Here is a 17,598-nt window from a genome sequence, read left to right on the forward strand (position 1 = left end):
ATTCCCAGGCACTAACTTATTTGCTTTCATATTGGCACAACTACTCTTTACTCTTTAATTTCCCCATAGTTAAAAATTTTGTGTTGTCCTGTCACTATGAGACATGTTTACCAATAATTTTTTCCTTTAAAAATTCTTAGAATCTGATGTTCCAGCAGAACTCCAGGTGTTAAAAGAACCCCTGCAACAGCCAACTTTCCCATTTGCAGTTGCAAATCAACTACTACTTGTCTCTTTGTTGGAACATTTGAGTCATGTGCACGAACCAAACCCACTTCGTTCCAAACAGGTGTTTAAATGTAAGTAAAAATAATTGATCTTGCTAAATAAAGCTTATACAAATATTATTTAATGGTATGAGTTTTAGAAGCAACTGGTGTATAAATTTATCTTGTATTTTCATTTGGGTAATTCTTGTGGACCCCCCCAAATTGCATGTAATTAAGTAAAAGTTCTTTTGTACCCATAGTATAATATTCATGTGATTTTTTTTTTTTTTTTGGTGGTACTGGGGTTCCTGGAAGCCCTTCTACCTCCGGGCTACACTCCCAGACCTATTTTATATTTTTGAAACAGGGTCACTTACGCCAGCGCGGCTGGCTTCGAACCTGCGCGATCCTCCTGTCTCCGCCTCCCAAGCGCGGGGATTACAAGCGTGCGCCACCACGCCCGGCTTATTCATGTGATTTTTGAAGATCTGTTATGATTTGGTTAGTAAGCAGGTAGAATCAAATGTACTCATTTTGAACCAGTTCTTGATCAGAGGACTGAAATGGCCGCAAACTGTTGTTAAAATATTTAGCTGGGTGTGGTGGTACACGTACCTGTAATCCCAATATTTAGGAGACCGAGGTAGGAGAATTACAGGTTTAAGGACAGCCTCAGCGAGTAGTGAAACTCTTTATCAACCTTGGGAGATCCTGTTTCGAAATAAAAACTAAAAAATAAGACTGGGGCTGGGTTTTGTGGCACATGTTTGTAATCCCAGTACCTGGGAGGCTGAGACAGGAAGATTGTGCAGGTTTGAAGCCAGCCTCAGTGAGGCTCTCAGTAACTTAGTGAGACCCTGTTTCCAAATAAAATATAAAAATAGGTCTGGGAGTATAGCTTGGAGATTGAAAGCCCCTGGGTTCCACCCCCAGTACCCCCCCCCACACAAATAAATAAATAAATAAATAAAGCCGGGCGTAGTGGTGCACGCTTGTAATCCCTGCGCTTGGGAGGCTGAGACAGGAGGATCGCGCAGGTTCGAAGCCGGCCTCAGCTACTTAGTGAGGCTCTCAGCAACTTAGTGAGACCCTGTTTCCAAAAAAATATAAAATGGGTCTGGGAGTATAGGTTGGAGGTAGAAAGCCTCTGGGTTCCACCCCCAGTACCACCAAATAAATAAATAAATAAAATAAAAATACTAAAAAATAGGGCTGGGAGTGTAGCTTGGAGGTAGAATGCCCCTGGGTTTCATCCCTGGTACCGCAAAAACAAAAACAAACAAACACACAAACAAACAAACAAACAAACAAAAAACAAATAGAGCTAGGGTATAGCTCAGGAATAGGTCAGAGATAGAATGCCCTCAGGTTCAATCCTCAGTATTGCACACACAAAGACAATAGCAACAAAAAGACTGGGGGTGTAGTTCAGTGGTAGAATGCCCCTGGGTTCAATTCCTAGTATCCCCCCCCCCACAAAATTACTTGTATGAGAAACTTGAGCCCAAAAGTGAGCAGAATTATAGATGTTTTTGGTTTAGCTGTGTGTGTGTGGGGGGGTGGGGGGGGCAGGGGAGTAGGGAGTACTGGGGCATTCTACCTCTGAGTTACACCCTAACCCTATTTTATTTTTTACTTTGAAATGGAGTCTCACTAAATTTTTTTTGCTGTACTGGGGATTGAACCTGGGGGCATTCTACCTCTGAGTTACACCCCCAGCCCTAATTTTTATTCTTTATTTTGAAACAAGGTCTCACTGAGTTGCAGAGGGCCTCACTAAGTAGCTGAGGCTGGCCGCGAACCGCAATCCTCCTGTCACAGCCTCCCAAGTACTGGGATTACAGGCTTGAGCCACTACGCCCAGCTCTAACTTTTTCTAATAAAGGTTATTATGTGTATTGCTGTAGTTATTCTTTGTTTCCTGTGTACTCTTTAAAATTGCCATTATATTGATGGTCTTTCTGATAATTTTTTTCTCTTTTTTTAAATAGTACTCTGTCAGACCTTTATCAAAATGGGACTGCTGTCTTCTTTCACCTGCAGTGATGAGTTTAGCTCATTGAGACTACATCACAACAGAGCTATTACTCATTTAATGAGATCTGCCAAAGAGAGAGTTCGTCAGGTAAGCCAGTAAGCAGTAAGAAAAAATATAAAGATATATGGGATGTTAGGTGGTGATAACATAAAGAAACACAAGGCAACAGATGTCCTTTCTGTATGACTAGTTTTTTTTTTTTTTTGTACTAAGGATTGAACTCAGGAGGATTTTACCTCCAGTCATTTTTATTTTTTTATTTTTCTTTTATTTTTTGCGGTACCGGGAATTGAACCCAAGGACATTCTAGTAGGAAGGGAAGAATTTAGGAGAGGGAGCAAGGAAAGTGGGAAGAAGGGACAGATGAAGTAGGACTGTGTGACATTTTTTTTGGGTGGTACTGAGGATGGAACCCAGGGGCTTTCTACCTCTGAGCTACACCCCCAGCCCGATTTTTTATTCTTTCTTTCTTTTTTTATTTCGTGGTACTGGGGGTAAAACTCAGGGGCTTTCTACCTCTGGGCTATACTCCCGGACCTATTTTATACTTTATTTTATTTTATTTTTTTGCGATAATGGGGATGGAACCCGGGGGCATCCTACCTCCATACTATACCCCCAGCCCTATTTTTTATTCTTTATTTTGAAACAGGGTCTCACTGAGTTGCGAACTGTGATCCTCCTGTCGCAGCCTCCCGAATGCTGGGACTACAAGCGTGCGCCACCATGCCCGGCTTATTTTATACTTTATTTGGAAACAGGATCTCACTGAGTTGCTGAGAGCCTCACTCAGTAGCTGAGGCTGGCTTTGAAACTGTGCAATCCTCCTGTCTCATCCTCCCAAGCACTGGGATTACAAGCGTGCACCACAATGCCTGGCTAGGACCATGTGACTTTTATTTTTTTATTAAAAAAATTTTTTTTTGCGGGTCAGGATGGAACCTAGGGGCATTCGACTTCCAAGCTACACCCCCTGCCCTATTTTTTATTCTTTATTTTGAAACCGGGTCTTACTGAGTTGCAGAGGGCCTCACTAAGTAGCTGAGGCTGACCATGTGACTTTTTTTTTTTTTTTTTTTGGTACTGGGGTTCCTGGAAGCCCTTCTACCTCCAGGCTACACTCCCAGACCTATTTTTACATTTTTATTTGGAAACAGGGTCTCCTAAGCCATTGTGTGCAGCTGGCTTTGAACCTGCGCGATCCTCCTGTCTCTGCCTCCCAAGCGCAGGGATTACAAGCGTGCGCCACCATGCCTGGCTCTATTTTTTAGTTTTAAACAGAGTCTCACTAGGTTGCTGAGAGTCTTGCTACGTTATTGAGGCTGTCCTCTAACCTGTGATTCTCCTGTCTCACACTCCCAAGTACTGGGATTACAAGCATGTATCACCAAGCCCAGCTGTGACATCGAATTTTATGAATTATGATAGATTCCATATTCATCAAATTTTTATTATGGTTTTTAAAAATAATTTTTTTTTTTTTAGGATCCATGTGAGGATAATCCTTATATGCAGAAAATTAGGTATGTGTGGTATGTGTTAAGTACTTCTTTGATGACTCAAAGACTGAATTATCCAAAGGAAATGCAAGATTAAGAAAATAATAGTTAACGGATTAAAAAATAATGTTAGGGTAAATAATGAAAATGTAAGACTTTGTTGTCAGCACTTAGTCCTGCTCTAGGATTTGTTTTACTTCTCCTTCCTTTCTCTTCAAACTCCTGCTGCCCACTGAGTGTGGATTCTGTAACCCTCACCATTAATTCACACTACCGATATCCAGTCTCTTTTAGGGGAACATTCTTCAATTTTGACTCTGTTTACAAAATGTTTAAAGTCTGTAACTGGTCTGCATCATTAAGAAATTTTAAATAAATTTATTTCTGGGCTCACCTAATCAACTGCTGCCTGTTAGTAGTCTTCCTTAGGATATCTGCTGTAATAATTTCTGGTTGGAATACTAATTACTGGTAAGGCACTTGAAATTAGTTTGTTTACTTGTTTATTTATTTACATATCTTTTTATTGTGGTAATGAGGATTTGACCCAGGAGTGCTTTACCACTGAGCTCTACCCCAGCCTTATTTATTTACTTATTTACTTATTTATTTATTTTTATTTTTATTATTATTATTATTTTTTTTTGTGGGTCTAGGGATGGAACCGAGGGGCATTCAGCCTCTGAGCTATAGCCCCTGCCCTATTTTTTATTCTTTATTTTGAAACCGGGTCTCACTGAGTTGCAGAGGGCTTCACTAAGTAGCTGAGGCTGTCCGCGAACTGCGATTCTCTGGTCTCAGCCTCCCTTATGCCAGGATTACAAGTGTGCACCACCACGCCCGGCCCTTTTTTATTTTGAAACAGGGTCTTGCTAAGTTGCTGAGGCTGGCCTCGAAGATGCTGGGATCACAAGTGTGTGTTACTGTGCCCAGCAAAATTAGTTTAATGACTGCCTTGCCATTGTTGATTTGCTTAGCCAATGTTTTCTTTATAGAGAATGAAAAATTTCATTTTAGATTGTTCTTTCCGAATTATTGCAGCTTAATAATAAATGAGATTCAGCAGGTTCATGATACACAGTGAGCATGAACTGTCCTAGAACATTTTGATTGTCTCAGGTTTTAACATTGATTAGCTATTTGTATTTAACTTTTAGGTCCAGGGAAATAGCCTTTGAAGCACAAACTTCACGTTACTTGAATGAATTTGAAGAGCTTGCCATCTTAGGAAAAGGTGGATATGGAAGAGTATACAAGGTTGTTTTCTACTTACTTATTTTGGCCCTCTCTTCTGTAAATAAGTACAATTTGAAAAGTTGCTTTTATTATGATGATAAAATGGCCAGAGAATGCCTAGAAATCAGGTGTATTTGTTTTTCATTATGGTTTATCATTTAGAGGAGAGTGGACAGGTTTTAGTATTTTCCTAAGCACATTGCTTAGTTAAGTTGATTGTGGAAATATGTTTTTGTTCTGTAGTGGGGATTGAACCCAGGGGCATTCTACCTCCTTGGGGCTATACCCCCAGCCCTATTTTTTATTCTTTATTTTGAAACAGGGTCTTACTGAGTTGCAAAGGGCCTACTAAGTAGCTGAGGCTGACTGCGAACCGTGATCCTACTGTTTCAGCCTCCCAAATACTGGGATAACGAGCGTGTGTCACCATGCCCAGCATGTAGTTCTCCTTTTTTGTAATTAAAAATATGTTACTAAGCTTGGTGTGGTGGTACATGCCTGTAATCTAATCTAGTACTTGGAAGACTGAGACAGGAGATTGCAAGTTGGAGGCCAGCCTCAGTAACTTAGCAATACCCTGTTTCAAAATAAAAAATTAAATAGGTCTGGGGTACATACCTTAGAATGTTTGTGAGTTCAATTCCCAGTACCCCCCCCCAAAAAAAAAAGAAAAAGAAAAAAGAGAGAAAGAGAATACGGTGTGTGTGTGTAGACATATATATATATATATAATTTATTTTTATTTTTTATTTTTATTTTTTTGCGGGTCTGGGGATGGAACCCAGGGGCATTCAACCACGAGTTACACCTCCTTCCCTAATTTTTATATTCTTTATTTTGAAACCAGGTCTCACTGAGTTGCAGAGGGCCTCACTGAGTAGCTGAGGCTGTCTGCGAACCACGATTCTCCAGTCTCAGCCTCCTGAATGCTGGGATTACAAGCGTGCACCACCATGCTCGGCCCTATTTTATATTTTTATTTGGAAATAGGGTCACACTAAGTTGCTGAGAGCTTCACTAAGTAGCTGAGGCTGGCTTTGAACCTATGAGATCCTCCTGTCTCCGCCTCCCAAGCGTGGGGATTATAAGCGTGCACTACCACATCCGGCTAGAGAATGTGTTTTTAAAGAAAAGGTTGTGCTGCTGTGTTTGGGGCTTATATAGGCTTGTTGCTATTCCTGTTCAGACTCGGAGCCTCTGGGTGTGGAACTCAGTATAGTTTCAGACCTGTCATCCCTAGTCAAGCTGACTAGGGATGACTTCCCAGAAGATAGGAAGAAGACATGGCTTTAGGTTTATTTGATTGGGGAGGGTATTTGTTTGTGTTACCTAAACTCAGATTAGAAAAACTTCTCTATTTTGTTGCAGTTTAATGGAATTTAATACTTTGCCTTTTGTTCTTCATTGTAGGTCCGTAATAAATTAGATGGTCAGCATTATGCAATTAAGAAAATCCTGATTAAGGGTGTAACTAAAACAGATTGCATGAAGGTATGATTTGTAAAATGATTTGAGATAGACATGGTATAAGTAGTCCCAGTTGCTGGGAGTGGGTCTTGAGAATCACTTTAGCTTAGGAGTTTGAACCCAGCTTCAGCAACATAGCAAGCTCTTATCTCAAAGAAAAGAAAAGAAGCCAGGCACTGTAGCGCATGTTGTAATTTCAGTACTTGGGAGGCTGAGAGAGGCAGATCCTGGGTTCGAGAACAGCCTTAGCAAATAGTGACATTAATCAACCTAGTGAGACCCTGTTTCCAAATAAGAAATAAAAAATTGGGTTAGGGGTGTAGCTCAAAGGTAGAATGCCTGAGTTTAATCCCCATTACACACACACACACACACACACACACACACACACGAAAAAAAAAAAAAACAGGAAAAATAAAAGTACTGGAGATGGAATCCACAAGAAGTGTCTGATACAGTACATCTTTAATAAATTCCCAGTTAAACCAAATCTAATTACTTCTTTTTTCTTTCTTTTTTTTTTTAGGTACTACGGGAAGTAAAAGTGCTGGCAGGTCTTCAACACCCTAATATTGTAGGGTACCACACTGCATGGATAGAACATGTTCATGTGGTCCAGCCACAAGGTCAGTCTTTTTTTTTTTTTTTTTAATGTGGGGATGGAACGAACCCAGGGGCATTTAACCTCTGAGCTATACCCCCAGCTCTAGTTTTTATTTTAAAACAGAGTCTCACTGAGTTTCAAAGGGCCTCACTAAGTAGCTGAGGCTGTCCGTGAACTGCAATCCTCCTGTCTCAGCTCCCAAATGCTGGGATTATAAGTGTGTGCCACCATGCCTGCCTATGGTCAGTCATTTTTTGTGTGTGTGGTGCTGGCAATTGTACTCAGGGGCATTTTACCTCCAAGCTACACCCCCAGCCCATTTTTCATTCTTTATTTTGAAACAGGGTCTCACTAAGTTGCAGAGGGCCTCACTAAGTAGCTAAGGCTGGCCGCAAACCCGGATCCTCCTGTCTCAGCTTCCCAAGTACTGGGATTATTATAAGTGTGCGCCACCATGCCTGGCTTGGTCAGTATTTTTTTTTTTTTTTTTTTTTGTGTGTGTGTGTGTGTGTGTGTGTGTGTGTTACTAGGGAAGGATCCCAGGGGCATTTTACCTCCAAGCTATACCCCCAATCCTATTTTTTATTCTTTAAAATTTTTTTCTTTTTTTTTTTAATTTTTTGTTGGTTCTGGTGTTCCTGGAAGCCCTTCTACGTCCGGGCTATACTCCCAGACACCTATTTTATACCTTTTTATTTTTGGAAACAGGGTCTCTTAAGCCAGTGGAGGCTGGCTTCGAACCTGCTCTATCCTCCCGTCTCTGCCTCCCAAGAGCAGGGATTACAAAGCATGCGCTGCCATGCCCGGCTAAAATATTTTTTTAATATATATATATTCTTTTGGTAGTATTGGGAGTGGAACCCAGAGGCTTTCTACCTCCAGGCTATACTCCCAGACCTACTTTATATTTTATTTAGAAACATGGTCTCACTAAGTTGCTGAGAGCCTCACTAGCTGAGGCTGGCTTCGAGCCTGTGTGATCCTTCTGTCTTAGCCTCCCAAGCACTGGGATTAAAGTGTGCGCTGCCACTCCCGGCTTTATTCTTCATTTTAAAACAGGGTTTCAATGAGTTGCAAAGGACCTTGCTAAGTAGCTGAGGCTTGTTACGAACCATGATCCTCCTGTCTCAACCTCCCGAATGCTGGGATTACAAGAGTGTGCCACCCACACCCGGCTTTGGTCAGTTTTTTTTTTTTTTTGCGGGTTTGGGGATGGGACCCAGGAGCATTCAACCTCTGAGCTACATCCCCTGCCTTATTTTTTATTCTTTATTTTGAAACAGGGTCTCACTAAACTGTGGAGGGCCTCACTAAGTAGCTGAGGCTGTCCGTGAACCATGATCCTCTGGCCTTAGCCTCCCGAATGCTGGGATTACAAGTGTGCTGGGCCACCCTGCCTGGCTGGCCAGTCATATTTGATAATACAATTTGAGTATCCTTAATTTGAAGACCTGAAGTTTCTAAAGCTCCAAAATTCAAAACTTTTTTTTTTTTTTTTGGTGGTACTGGGGTTTCTGGAAACCCTTTTACCTCCGGGCTACACTCCCAAACACCTATTTTTTTATATTTTTATTTGGAAACAGGGTCTCAAGCCAGTGAGGCTGGCTTCGAACTTGCGCAATTCTTCTGTCTCCACCTCCCAAGTGCGGGGATTACAAGTGTGCGCCACCATGCCCGGCAAACTTTTTTTCTTTTTTTATAGCATCATGAACATGCTCAAAAGTTTTCAGATTTGGGGAATTTTCTGCTTAGGGTTGCCTAATCAATAGTTAATGTAGATATTCTAGGATCTGAAAAAAGTCTGAAATATGAAGTACTTCTGGTCCCAAGCATTTAAATTATTTATTTATTGCAGTACAGGGGATGGAACCTAGGGGCATTCTACTTCTGAGCTACACCCCCCAGCCCTACTTTTTATTCTTTATTTTGAAACAGGGTCTCACTGAGTTGTAAAGGGTCTCACTAAGTAGCTGAGGCTGTCTGAGCCACAACCCTTCTGTCTCAGCCTCCCAAATTGCTGGAATTAAGAGCATGCGCTACCATGCCTGGCTTCTAAGAAGCATTTTTATTTTTAGGATCTTGTTGTGGTCTCTAAGTTGCTAAGACTGGTCTCAAACCTGCAATCCTGTTTTAGCCTCCCAGTATAGGGATTACAGGTGTGCATCACCACTTCCTGCTAGTTCCAAGGATTTTGGATAAGAGATACTCAGCCTGTGTAGTAAAAGGTTTGGGTAACTTCTACTCATTGGCCAAGTCTGGTCTGGTCTGGTCTTTTTTTTTTGTACATTCCATAAACTGAGAATGGTTTTTCCATTTTTAGATAATTAAAAAGAATTAAAAGAGTATTTTGTGAAAATTTCACGAAATTCAGTGTTTATTAGAACACAGGTTTGTGTACCTACTGCTTAGGGCTGCTGTTGCACTATAAGCATTGAGGTTGCAACAAAAAATTCCTTAGGGTCACCGAAACCTTAAGTATTATTAGATCTTCTATAGAGATTTTGCTGATTCCTTGTGTAAATAACTCTTGTTTTTGCTTTACTGGGGATTGAACCCAGGGGCATTTTACCCCTGAGCTATAGCCCCAGTCCTATATATAATTTTTTTTTTTTTATGGTACTGAGGATGGAACCCAGGAGCCATCTACCTCCGGGCTATACTCCCAGACCTATTTTATATTTTATTTGGAAACAGGGTCTCGCTAAGTTGCTGAGAGTCTCACTAAGTAGCTGAAGCTGGCTTCGAACCTGTGCGATCCTCCTGTCTCAGCCTCCCAAGTGTGGGGATTAGAAGTGTGTGCCACCACGCCTGGCAAATTTTTTTTGTTCTTTATTTTGAAGCAGGGTCTTACTAAATCGTGGAGGGCTTCAGCTGGCCATGAACCTGTGATTCTCCTCTCTCAGCCTCCCTAATCCTGGGATTATAAGAATACATCACCACGCCCAGCTATAAGTATCCTATAGTGTACCAGCCATTTGAATTAACTTGATGTATTCATTTTGAATTGCAGTCTCATTTGATGTTACATATATATACATATTCACACACACACACACATATCTGATTTTTACTGTGAATTGAAAAATTGGGCTGCTTGCAGACTTTTGTGTTTTGTTTCTGTTCAGCAGACAGAGTTCCTATTCAGTTGCCCTCTCTTGAAGTGCTTTCTGGTCAGGAAGAGAACAGGTATGTAAACTATTGTGTGTGTGTGTGTGTGTGTGTGTGTGTGTGTGTGTGTGTGGTAATGGGAATTGAACCTAGGGCTATTCTGCCTCTGTTCTACATCCCCAGCCCTTCTTATTTTTTATTTCAAAACAGGATCTCACTAGATTGCTGAGAGTCTTGCTACATTGCTGAGGCTATCCTCCGAACTGTGATTCTCCTGACTCAGCTTCCCAAGTATTAAGATTATAGGCGTGGCCGGGCGTGGTGGCGCACGCTTGTAATCCCCGTGCTTGGGAGGCGGAGACAGGAGAATCGCGCAGGTTCGAAGCCAGCCACGCGCGCTGGCTTAGGAGACCCTGTTTCCAAAATGAAAATGTAAAAATAGGTCTGGGAGTATAGCCCGGAGGTAGAAGGGCTTCCAGGAACCCCAGTACCACCAAAAAAAAAAAAAAAAAAGATTATAGGCGTGTACCACCATGCCCAACGCTGATGTTATTTCTACACTTTATTTTATTTATTTATTAATTATTTATTATTTATTTATTTGTTTGTTTATTTATTTATTTTTGGTGGTCCTGGGGATGGAACCCAGGGGCCTTCTACCTCTGGGCTACACTCCCAGACCTATTTTATATTTTTTATTTGGAAACAGGGTCTCTTAAGCCAGTGGAGGCTGGCTTCGAACCTGTGCGATCCTCCTGTGTCAGCCTCCCAAGCGCGGGGATTACAAGTGTGCGCCACCACGCCTGGCTTATTTCTACACTTTAGATATTGTTCACTGTTACTTGCAATGACTTAGTATTGCCTTTTGCAACTAAAAGCTTGAGTTTTTTCTTGTGTGTATGTGGTACTGGAGATGGAATCCAGGGGCATTCTACCAATCTGTACCCCCAGCCCTATTTTTTATTCTTTATTTTGAGACAAAGATTCACTGAGTTGCAAAGGATCTCACTAAGTAGTAGCTGAGGCTGTCCACGAACTGTGATCCTCCTGTCTCAGCTTCTGAAATGTTAGGATCACAAGCGTGTGTTACCACGCCCAGCTGGGGGGAATGTTTTATACATTCTTTGTGCTTTGTGTGTGGTACTAGGGATGTAACCCAGGGGCCTTCTACCTCCATGCTACACCTCCAGACCTATTTTATATTTTATTCAGAAACAGGGTCTCACTAAGTTGCTGAGAGTCTCACTAAGCTGCTGAGGCTGGTTTCAAACCTACGATTCTCCTGTCTCAGCCTCCTGAGTACTGGGATTACAAGCGTGTGTGCTACCACACCCAGTTTGCTTTTTTTTTTTTAAGGGTCTCACTAATTTGCTGAAGGTCTTCGCTGGCCTCGATCCTCTGTCTCAGCCTCCCAAGCGCCAGGATTACAGGCATGTGTCACCATGCCAAGCCTTTTTTTTCTTTTTTGAGGTACTGGGAATGGAACCCAGGGCATTCTACCTCTGAGCTATACTACCAGCCTGATTTTTTATTTGTTATTTTGAAACAAGTCTCACTGAGTTGCAAAGGGCCTCACTAAGTAGCTGAGGCTGTCTGTGAGCCACGATCCTCCTGTCTCAGCTTCTCAAATGCTGGGATTACAAGGGTGCACCACACGCCTGGCCTTTTTGCTTATTTTTATCACAAAACATAAAGTTACTTCTTCCTGTTTCTTGTCAGTACTTTTTTTTTTAGGTGGTAATGGGGATGGAACTTGGAGGCATTGTACCTCTGAGCTACACCCCCAGCCCTATTTTTTAGTATGTATGTATGTATGTATGTATGTGTGTGTGTGTGTGTGTGTGTGTGTGTGTGTGTATGTATGTATGTATGTATTTATTCCAGTACTGGAGATGGAACCCAGGGACATTCTACTTCTAAGCTAAACCCCCAGCCCAATTTTTTTATTCTGTGTGTGTGTGTGTGTGTGTGTGTGTGTGTGTGTGTGTGTGTTACTGGGGGTAGAACCCAGGGGCTTTTCTACCTCCAGGCTATACTCCCAGACCTTTTTTATACTTTATTTATTTATTTTGGTGGTGCTGGGATGGAACCCAGGAACTTTCTACTCCTGGGCTACACTCCCAGACCTATTTTTTATATTTTATTTGAAAACAGGGTCTCACGAAGTTGCTGTGAGCCTCACTAAGTAGCTGAGGCTGGCTTCAAACCTGTGTGATCCTCCCATCTCAGCCTCACAAGTGCAGGGATTGCAAGCGTGTGCCACCACGCCCGGCTTATTGTTTATTTTGAAACAGGGTCTCACTGAGTTGCAGAGGGCCTCACTAAGTAGATGAGGCTGTCCTCGAACCATGATCTTGTCTCAGCCTCCCAGATGCTGGGATTACAAGTGTGTGCCACCACACCTGGTTTCTGTCAGTATTTGTGTGTGTGTGTGTGTGTGTGTGTGTGTGTGTGTGTGTGTGTGCGTGCATATGGCACTGGGGATTAAACCCAGGGGCATTCTACCCAGGGGCTATACCTTCAGCCCTATTTTATTTTTATTTTGAAACAGGGTCTTGCTAGGTTAATGAGAGTATCACTGTTCACTGAGTCTGTCCTTGAACTTGCAATCCTCCTGTCTCAACCTCCCAAGTACTGGGCTCACAAGTGTGAGGCACCAAGCCCAGCTTCCTATCAGTATTTTATTTTATTTTATTTTATTTTATTTTATTTTATTTTATTTATTTTATTGTGAGGGTGGAACCCGGGGCTTTCTACCTCTGGGCTACACTCCCAAACCTATTTTATACTTTATTTGGAAACAGGGTCTCACTAAGTTGCTGAGAGCCTCACTAAGTAGCTGAGGCTACTGTAGCTGATCCTCCTGTTTCAGCCTCCCAAGGGCGGGGATTTCAAGCGTGCGCCACCATGCCTGCCCCGTCAGTATTTTAAATAAATATTGCTGCTAGACAGATTTGATGACACATTTTATTTGTTTGTTTATTTGTTTGTTTCTCGGTACTGGGGATGGAACCCAGGGGCATTCTACCTCCAAGCTATGTTCCTAGCTCTATTTTTTATTCTTTATTTTGAAACAGGGTGTCACTAAGTTGCAGAGGGCTTCACTAAGTAGCTGAGGCTGATTGTGAACTTTTATTCTTCTGTCTCATCCTCCCAAGTACTGGGATTACAAGCGTGTGCCACCATGCCCAGCTCAATGACACTTTTGAAGATGTTTATTTGTAAGCCGGGCGTGGTGGCGCATGCTTGTAATCCCTGTGCTTGGGAGGCAGAGATAGGAGGATCTCGTAGGTTCAAAGCTAGCCGCACTGGCTTAAGAGACCCTGTTTCTAAATAAAAATAGGTCTGGGAGTGTAGCCTGGAGGTAGAAGGGTTCTAGGAACCCCATTACCACACACACACAAAAAAGATGTTTATTTGTAATATTCCTATAGGCTTGAAAGAACAGCTGAGTGATTCTTGATTTTCTTTTATATTCATTTTTGTTATTTTTTTTTGGTACTGGAAGTTGAACCCAGGGGCATTCTTTCTCTGAGCTATACTCCCAGCCCTTTTTAAATTTATTTCATTTTAATTTTTCCATTTTCTTTCTTTCTCTCTCTTTCTTTCTTTCTTTCTTTCTTTCTTTCTTTCTTTCTTTCTTTCTTTCTTTCTCTTCCTTTCTCTTTCTTTTTTTGTGGTACTGGGGTGTGGAACTCAGGGTTACACCCCAGCCAGTCCTATTTATAATTTATTTGGAAACAGGGTCTCACTAAGTTGCCGAGAGCCTTATTAAATAGCTGAGGCTGGCTTAATACCTGTGCTATCCTCCTGTCTCAGTCTCCCAAGCGCGGGGATTTCGAGTGTGTGCCACCACTGCTGGCTTCATTATTTTTATGGATAGGGCTGCCATGAATGTCTTTATAGAGTATTTTTAATGGATTTATTGGTCCATCGACAGTGACATAGGTGCACATAGCACTTGGTACCCCCCACTACCTCCCCATCTCCCTCTTTCCCTTCCCCATACAGAGTACTGAGATTGACATTGGTATTTCCACATATATACACATAGCCAATGACAGTAATTCCTTCAGTGAACTCCCCCTCCCTTTCCCTTAGACTACGTCCCTGGCTCCTCCGAGGTTTCTCTTCCATTATTAGGAGTCCTTTTGGTATCTCCTTTGCTCCCTAGCTTCTGCATGTTAGAGAATACATATGACCCTTCACTTTCTGTGACTGGCTCCTCTAACTTAACATAATATCCTCCAGGTCCTTCCATTTTCTTTCAAATGACATAATTTTGTTCTTTATTGCTGAGTAGAGTTCAGTTGTGTGTATATCCTGTAATTTTGTAATCCATTCATCTGTGGATGGGCATCTAGGTTGGTTCTATAATTTGGCTGTTCTAAACTGTGCTGCTATGAACATGGATATGCATATACTACTGTAGTTATCTGGTTTCCACCCCTTTGGAAAGATATATAGGAGTGGTATAACCAGACCCTTCATTATTTTGAAATATGATTTTGCTATGTTGCTGAGGCTGGTCTCGAACCTGTGATTCTCCTGTCTCAGTTTTTCAAGTACTGGGATTACACCACCCTGGGCTTTCGCATTCACTTTTATCTGTACTCTTTTTCTTCTAGGGATCAATATGGTATTAAAGATGGTGAAAGTAGCAGCTCGTCCATTATCTTTGCTGAGTTCACCTCAGAAAAAGAAAAGCCCTTTGGAGAATGTGACTTTGAAAATCAAAATAACAAATTGGTAAACTACAAAACCAATTTAGTCTTAAGAGACAGCAGTGAATTCGATCCCTCCACTGAGTTCCAAGAAAATGACTTGGATGATTTGTCTACCAGATCGATTGTTCAGCACCAGCCACTCAGGCTTAATTCAGACCTAGAAGAAAATTTCACATCCACAGACGAGTCTTCTGAGGAAAACCTTAGCATCTTGGGGCAGACAGAGGTAGAGTACTGTTCCAGAACGTGCTGACCTGTGTGTGATGTTTACTGTGCTGATCACATGCAGGAGTATGACTCCGGCCTCTCTCTTCCTCGCTGGCTTGCTGCCTGGTGCTCCTCCTCTCCCTGTCCTGGGTCTTCTGCCTAGCATTCAGTCTCAGAGTCACCACGTTCCCTTTTGCCGTATAGTTTTTGTATTTGGTCTTCCTCTCAGTTTACTCCTACTAATTTTGTTCTGACTAATCTACTGGCTCATTTTTCCTCCAGATATTCTCCAGTGTGTGCTGCCTTGGAGTTAGACACCTCATTCACACATTATTTTGGTAGTATGTTAGCATCATGCTGTAAAAATATCTTTATGCAAAAAGATTTTCTATTTTTAGCAAATATGACTCTAGATAATGTCCTTCACCAGATCAGTTTTCAGGATACTCTTGTTGAGGGTTATGCTAATATGCTGGTGGGACGCTCACCAGTATCAGAACATGAGCATTGACAGAGTCTGCCTATAATCTGGCATTACAGATGATCTGTCTACACATATATATAGGCACAAAATTCTTGTCAAGGAATCTGTGTCTATTTACATATCTTTTTTTTTTGTAAGGAAAGTATATGTTTTGGGCTGGGATGTAGCTTGGTGACAAAGCACTTGTCTCAAGTGTACCACCTTGGATTTGATTTCCAGTTTCAGAAAGACAAAAAAAAAAAAAAAGAAAAGAAAAGAAAAAGAAAAAAAAAAGACTAAAAAACAAATAAGCTAAGAACAACAACAAAAAGTGTATGGTATATGTCTTTTTGCTTTTGTGGTGTTGAGAATTGAACCCAGGAACCTTCTCCCTCTGAGCTAAACTCCAGCCTATTTTATTTTTTTATTTGGAAACAGAATCTTCCTAAATTGCTGAGAGCCTCACTAAGTTGCTGAGGTTAGCTTTGAACCTGCAATCCTCCTGTCTCAGACTCACAAGAACTGGGAATACAGGTGTGCACCACCACGCCTGGCAAAAATGTGTATATGTTTTAAAATTTTGTCTTTTTGGGCCGGGCATGGTGGCACACGCTTGTAATCCCCGCTCTTGAGAGGCGGAGACAGGAGGATTGCGCAGGTTCGAAGCCAGCCGTGCTGTCTTAAGAGACCCTGTTTCCAAATAAAAAAGTATAAAATAGGTCTGGGAGTGTAGCCTGGAGGTAGAAGGGTTTCCAGGAACCCCAGTACCAAAGAAGAAATTATCTTTTTATATTATTTTTGGTACTGGAAGTTAAACACAGGGGGCATTCTACCTCTGAGATACACCTCCAGCCCTTTTTATTTTTTATTTTGAAACAGAGTTGTAAATTGCTGAGGCTGTCCTGAACCTACAGTTCTCCTATCTCAGAATCCCAAGTACTGGGATTACAGGTTGTCTCCCCATACAACCCCCCTCATATGTGATAATCATCATTATCATAATTATTTTTGTGTGTGTGTGGTACTGGGGATTGAACCTAGGGCATTCTACCTCCAAGCTATACCCCCAGCCCTATTTTATTCCTTATTTTAAAACAGGGTCTCACTAAATTGTGGAGGGCCTATGGAGCTGAGGCTGGCCACAAACCTTCAATCCTCTTTATCTCAGCCTCCCAAGTACTAGGATTATAAGTTTGAGCCACCACTCCTGGCTTAATTATTATTGTTATTTTTTTTAATAAAACTCAAAACTTTGAATGGTTTACCTGAATTCAAAGGAGTTGAGTTTGGGGGACTTTGAGTCAGAATTATTTTATTTCTCTGTATTATGTTTGGAAAGATTTCCTTGATGCCCAATAAGTGGGCTGAAGTAAGCTAAATATTTGCTTATCTTTTTTTTCTTAAATTTTTTTAATTGGTGCATTGTAGTCATATGCTTATCTTTTTCTTAAATAAGTTATTATACAGTGTGAAGCTAGCCAAAGTATATGTATTTTGGAGTACAGAGAGAGTTGTAGAATACTTTGAATTCATTGATGCTTTATCTTAAATTTAAAAACTGTGTAGTAAGTAGAGAAAATAGTTTCAGGACAAGTTTCCCAGGGTCATGTTTGAGAGCTTCTACCATAGGACCCTGCTTATCTCCAACGTGGCCTATCCAGCCTTCGTGTATTATGACGCACTGTTTCAGTCTTGCTTATCTGTCTCCTCCAGGAGACTTGGGCCTCTTGTGCAGGCCTGTGTCCTTAGTAGTTAGCCCTCATGCTTGGCTTAGTGAGGGCAAGTGAGTATTTTCTTATGAAATGAATAACATGAACAAATTGGCAAAGGTGAAACCCAGAATATGTCATCTCCTAGGTTCGATACCATCTGATGCTTCATATCCAGATGCAGCTTTGTGAGCTTTCCCTGTGGGACTGGATAGTTGAGAGGAACCAGCGTGGCCGAGAGTGTGTGGATGAAGCTGCTTGTAAGTACAGTCTAGGTCTATAAATGCTGGAGGGGACGCCGGGCGTGGTGGCACACGCTTGTAATCCCCGC

At 41.6% G+C, this 17,598-nt stretch overlaps 1 protein-coding gene across 1 annotated transcript in view; it reads left to right on the forward strand.

Annotated features, from left to right (window-relative positions):
• The window catches only part of EIF2AK1 (eukaryotic translation initiation factor 2 alpha kinase 1), a gene marked incomplete at both ends in the record, with an annotated part of 49,793 nt that overhangs the window by 6,015 nt on the left and 26,180 nt on the right, over positions 1-17,598 (forward strand). Inside the window, 9 exons of the mRNA XM_080703832.1 lie at positions 141-299; positions 2,201-2,334; positions 3,733-3,770; positions 4,904-5,003; positions 6,393-6,473; positions 6,976-7,075; positions 10,179-10,239; positions 14,790-15,114; positions 17,416-17,527. Coding sequence (XP_080559958.1) covers positions 141-299; positions 2,201-2,334; positions 3,733-3,770; positions 4,904-5,003; positions 6,393-6,473; positions 6,976-7,075; positions 10,179-10,239; positions 14,790-15,114; positions 17,416-17,527 — 1,110 coding nt within the window. The remainder of the gene's footprint in view (positions 1-140; positions 300-2,200; positions 2,335-3,732; positions 3,771-4,903; positions 5,004-6,392; positions 6,474-6,975; positions 7,076-10,178; positions 10,240-14,789; positions 15,115-17,415; positions 17,528-17,598) is intronic.

Source organism: Muscardinus avellanarius (genome assembly GCF_963383645.1).
Source record: "Muscardinus avellanarius genome assembly, chromosome: 10".
NCBI lineage: Eukaryota > Metazoa > Chordata > Mammalia > Rodentia > Gliridae > Muscardinus > Muscardinus avellanarius.